At 41.9% G+C, this 3,452-nt stretch overlaps 2 protein-coding genes across 2 annotated transcripts in view; both read left to right on the top strand.

The window, feature by feature from the left end:
• The window catches only part of LOC119428652 (intermediate filament protein ON3), a 3,854-nt gene extending 538 nt beyond the window's left edge, over window positions 1-3,316 (top strand). The window contains exons 2-9 of the mRNA XM_037696321.1: window positions 624-832; window positions 901-961; window positions 1,035-1,130; window positions 1,207-1,371; window positions 1,452-1,577; window positions 1,667-1,887; window positions 1,975-2,000; window positions 3,245-3,316. Of these exons, the coding sequence (XP_037552249.1) occupies window positions 624-832; window positions 901-961; window positions 1,035-1,130; window positions 1,207-1,371; window positions 1,452-1,577; window positions 1,667-1,887; window positions 1,975-2,000; window positions 3,245-3,252 (912 nt within the window). The 3' untranslated portion in view covers window positions 3,253-3,316. The remainder of the gene's footprint in view (window positions 1-623; window positions 833-900; window positions 962-1,034; window positions 1,131-1,206; window positions 1,372-1,451; window positions 1,578-1,666; window positions 1,888-1,974; window positions 2,001-3,244) is intronic.
• LOC119428653 (platelet glycoprotein Ib alpha chain-like) overlaps window positions 3,310-3,452 on the top strand; it is a 952-nt gene continuing 809 nt past the window's right edge. Inside the window, exon 1 of the mRNA XM_037696322.1 lies at window positions 3,310-3,438. Coding sequence (XP_037552250.1) covers window positions 3,310-3,438 — 129 coding nt within the window. The remainder of the gene's footprint in view (window positions 3,439-3,452) is intronic.

Here is a 3,452-nt window from a genome sequence, read left to right as displayed (position 1 = left end):
ACATGTGATCCTATAGGTTTCACATGTAACCCTATATGTTTCACATGACAATTTACGAGTGTCAAATTATAATAAAACTTTTAGAAACCACTTCCTGTAGAACATGTACAGTAACACACATCAAGTTTTAGTCCCTTAGATTTCACATGTAAGCTTATAAATTTCACATGGGTTTGGGAGCACATGTTCCCTGTGCACTAAACACTTGAAACATATAATTTATTTTTGCATGTGAGGTCATGTGTTTTTGCTCCAGACTGACGATACCACTCAGGTTAACGTTCGTGCACGAAGCAGCCGGTGACAGAAACTGTTCCGGCTGTTCTCTGGTGAAGATCCAAGCAGTTTGTCTGCAGCTTCATGATGACGGAGTAAAAACTGGGCCTGAGGCCACCAAGTTTTCCTCTGCGCTGCCGGTGGATCCAGGCCGCCACCGTGTGGACGATGGAAAACATCAACGCTCACCAATGAGCCACGAGGGACTGATGGACTTTATTGTCTTGTCCATTTCCTTCTGACAAGAGAGGAAGCATCACTCTCTTACTCTGAGAGCACAACAAGTCCAAACATGAGCGTGAAGGTTCCCCCGTGGCCCTCGGCTCACGTTCCTTTCTGTTTTCAAGGTGAAAGGTCTGGAGGACGAGAAGAAAAAGCTGGAGAAGAAACTGGAGTTGCTCAAGAAGCAGGACGACTACGCCGTGAACATAGACGACAATCTGAGGAGGGAGGACAACGAGCTGGAGGAGAAGATAGACAAGCTGCTTCGGGACAAGGACAAGCTGAAGGACGATCTGGACAAGATCACGAAGGAGAAGGATGACCACAAAAAGAGGTTGGTTGTCCTGTGACTGTGCAAGTACTTCATGATACCACAGGAGTATAATCTTTTCATCTTTGTAGGTATGAAGATGAGATCAAAAATAAAACTAAAGTGGAGGATCTTTTCATCCTTGCCAAGAAGGTATCTTCAGCTGTAAGAAGCACAGTTCCATCCATTTTTAAATCCTGTTGCTAACGCTGAATGTTCACAACAGGAAGTGGACGAAGGACACTTTGCGTTAGTAGCAGATGCTCTGGACCTGGAGGAACTGAGCAGAGAGCTGGAGCGCCTTACCCCATTGTTTGAAGAGGTGATGGAACACATTAAGCTCTTGAGATGGTACTACACACGTTTCTTTCTTTACAACCACCGTTTCCCCCTCGCAGGAGATCAAAGAGCTCAAGTCACTTGTCAGGAACGACAAAGTGGTCCTTCGTGAAAACAACAAGCGCCACCTGAACATGGACGACATCGTCAAGGAGGTCAATAAGAAGTACGCCGACTTGGCCGCCCGTGCCCGGGAAGAAGCCGAGCTTTGGAACCAGAGGAAGGTGAGGACAAAGTAAAGACTGTGACTTTTTAAAATCGGTACGAGTAAATGTAACAAGTGAGTTCCATTTTCCACCTTCAGATGGACGACATGGTCTCGAGTGTTGCTCAGGGCGAGCAGAAACTGCGCGACATCAAGAGGGAGATCTCGGACACGAAGCGCCTCATTCAGAGGCTCAAAGGAGACCTGGACGCTCTGAAAAGGAAGGTCCGGATCACTTAAAACACGGATCGTTCCTTCACCTCCACATGTCCATCTGACGAGCCTCTCATCTCCTTTCTCTCTTTTCCTGTCAGGAAGACGCCCTGAAGAGAGACATTGACGATGCAAGAAAGGACGGCGACGAAAACATGGCGAAGGCTCAAAAAGACATCAAGCAGTTGGAGGACGCCATGAAGAAGCACAAGCAGGACTTGGCTCAACAAGTTCTGGACCATCAAAAGCTGTTGGACCTCAAACTGAGCCTGGACATTGAGATCGCCACCTACCGTAAGCTGCTGGAGGGCGAGGAGAGAAGGTACGCAACCAGGTTACACCAATGTGCACGAGATACAAGCGCAGAGATACCGACACTAACGTTAGTTTCTTCTCTGTCTTCACGAAGAATGAACGAGCGTCAGTTCAACGCAGGTGAGCGTCTTTTTTTTTTAATGAGAATCTTACGTTTCTAACAAGCTTAGTGTCGAAGTTCTCCACTAAACTGCATCAGGCAAGAAAAATAGAGGATTAAAACCAAAAGGGGTAATTATTTTAGTAACTTTATCTCTAGCTACCTTTTGAACCTTCGTTCAGACATTGACACTTACGCCCCGTCTACACTGCTCCGGGTATTTTTTTCTCCGTCCACACATTTTAACGAAAATGCTGAAATACTGCGTTGCACCACTAGGTGGCGTCTGTATTAGCAAAACAACTACAGAAAAAAGTCCGAGGATGTTTTTCTATGCTAGCGTTTATATTTCCTCTCATTAGTTCTCATTTCGACTCAAACGTTTTTGGTAACTGAATCGAGATAAAGTGAGACAGCGAACTGGTAAAATCAGACCCATTGCTGTTTGGGTTTCCACTCGGTTTCTAGAGCACCAAGTAATGGAAGGTGCAAAACAAGATTCTACGCCAGCATTTCTATATCGTCTGTTTCTACAAATAAACCCCAAACAGAGATTTTTTAAATATCACCATTTCGAAAAACTTTTTTTTTTATGTATCTGATTTTTTATTTACTAAAAAACTTAAACTGTGTAGAAACCGGAGAAGCAACCTCAGCAGAAATTCTGCTTTTGTAAAACATCTGTAGTAGTATAGGTGGGGTTTCTAATGAATGTCCAGTTTTCTAAAATTTAATTTAAATGTTTAATATGTTTTTTTGTAAATCCAGATATAACAAAAGCAAAAACATTGAAATTGGGTTGTTAAAGATAAAAATTATATCTTTTTTTTAATATTTGGCGTTGGATGAACAAACCAGTCAATACTAAGAATATTTACAATAAATATTTTCCTACATTTATAATCAACACAAAGGACTAAATCTTTTGGGGGAAATTACCTAAAGTTTAAAATTAACTTAAGGGTTTTTGACGTTATAATACTGTACATCAAATAAAATTTAATTTTAAAACAATTTGATCAGAGATTAGAAAGTTGTTTTTTTTAAATCGTTGATTTTTTTGTGGATTGGAGAAAAGAGTATCATGAAAAGAGAGAAAGGAGTTTAAGGATTATAAAATAAATTCTAATCCAAGAGATTTTGAAAAGAGTAATTTTAATAACCAATCCCCTTTCAAGAAATCCCCAAATTAATTTACACGAATATCATCAAATCTTTATTGATGTTTTGTGTTCCACTAAAATTAAACCTCTCTTTCACTCAGATTATTAAAAACAAACCAATCCACGTCCTTACTTGCACGCAGACGTTCACCTGCCTGAGAGAAAAATGTCCCCAAAGAAGCCCCAAGATGCAAAACCCACCATCATCCCAGTGAGCACCGTTGACCTGGACACCACCAACGACCTGGACAGCCTGATGACTTCACCAGTGTCCACTGTCCCCAAACCCACCATCATCCCAGTGAGCAC

This window comes from Nematolebias whitei, chromosome 23, assembly GCF_014905685.2.
Source record: "Nematolebias whitei isolate Nwh7 chromosome 23, NemWhi1, whole genome shotgun sequence".
Classification (NCBI taxonomy): domain Eukaryota; kingdom Metazoa; phylum Chordata; class Actinopteri; order Cyprinodontiformes; family Rivulidae; genus Nematolebias; species Nematolebias whitei.
Note: the sequence above shows the minus strand (reverse complement) of the source record. Positions and strands in the feature narration are given on the sequence as shown.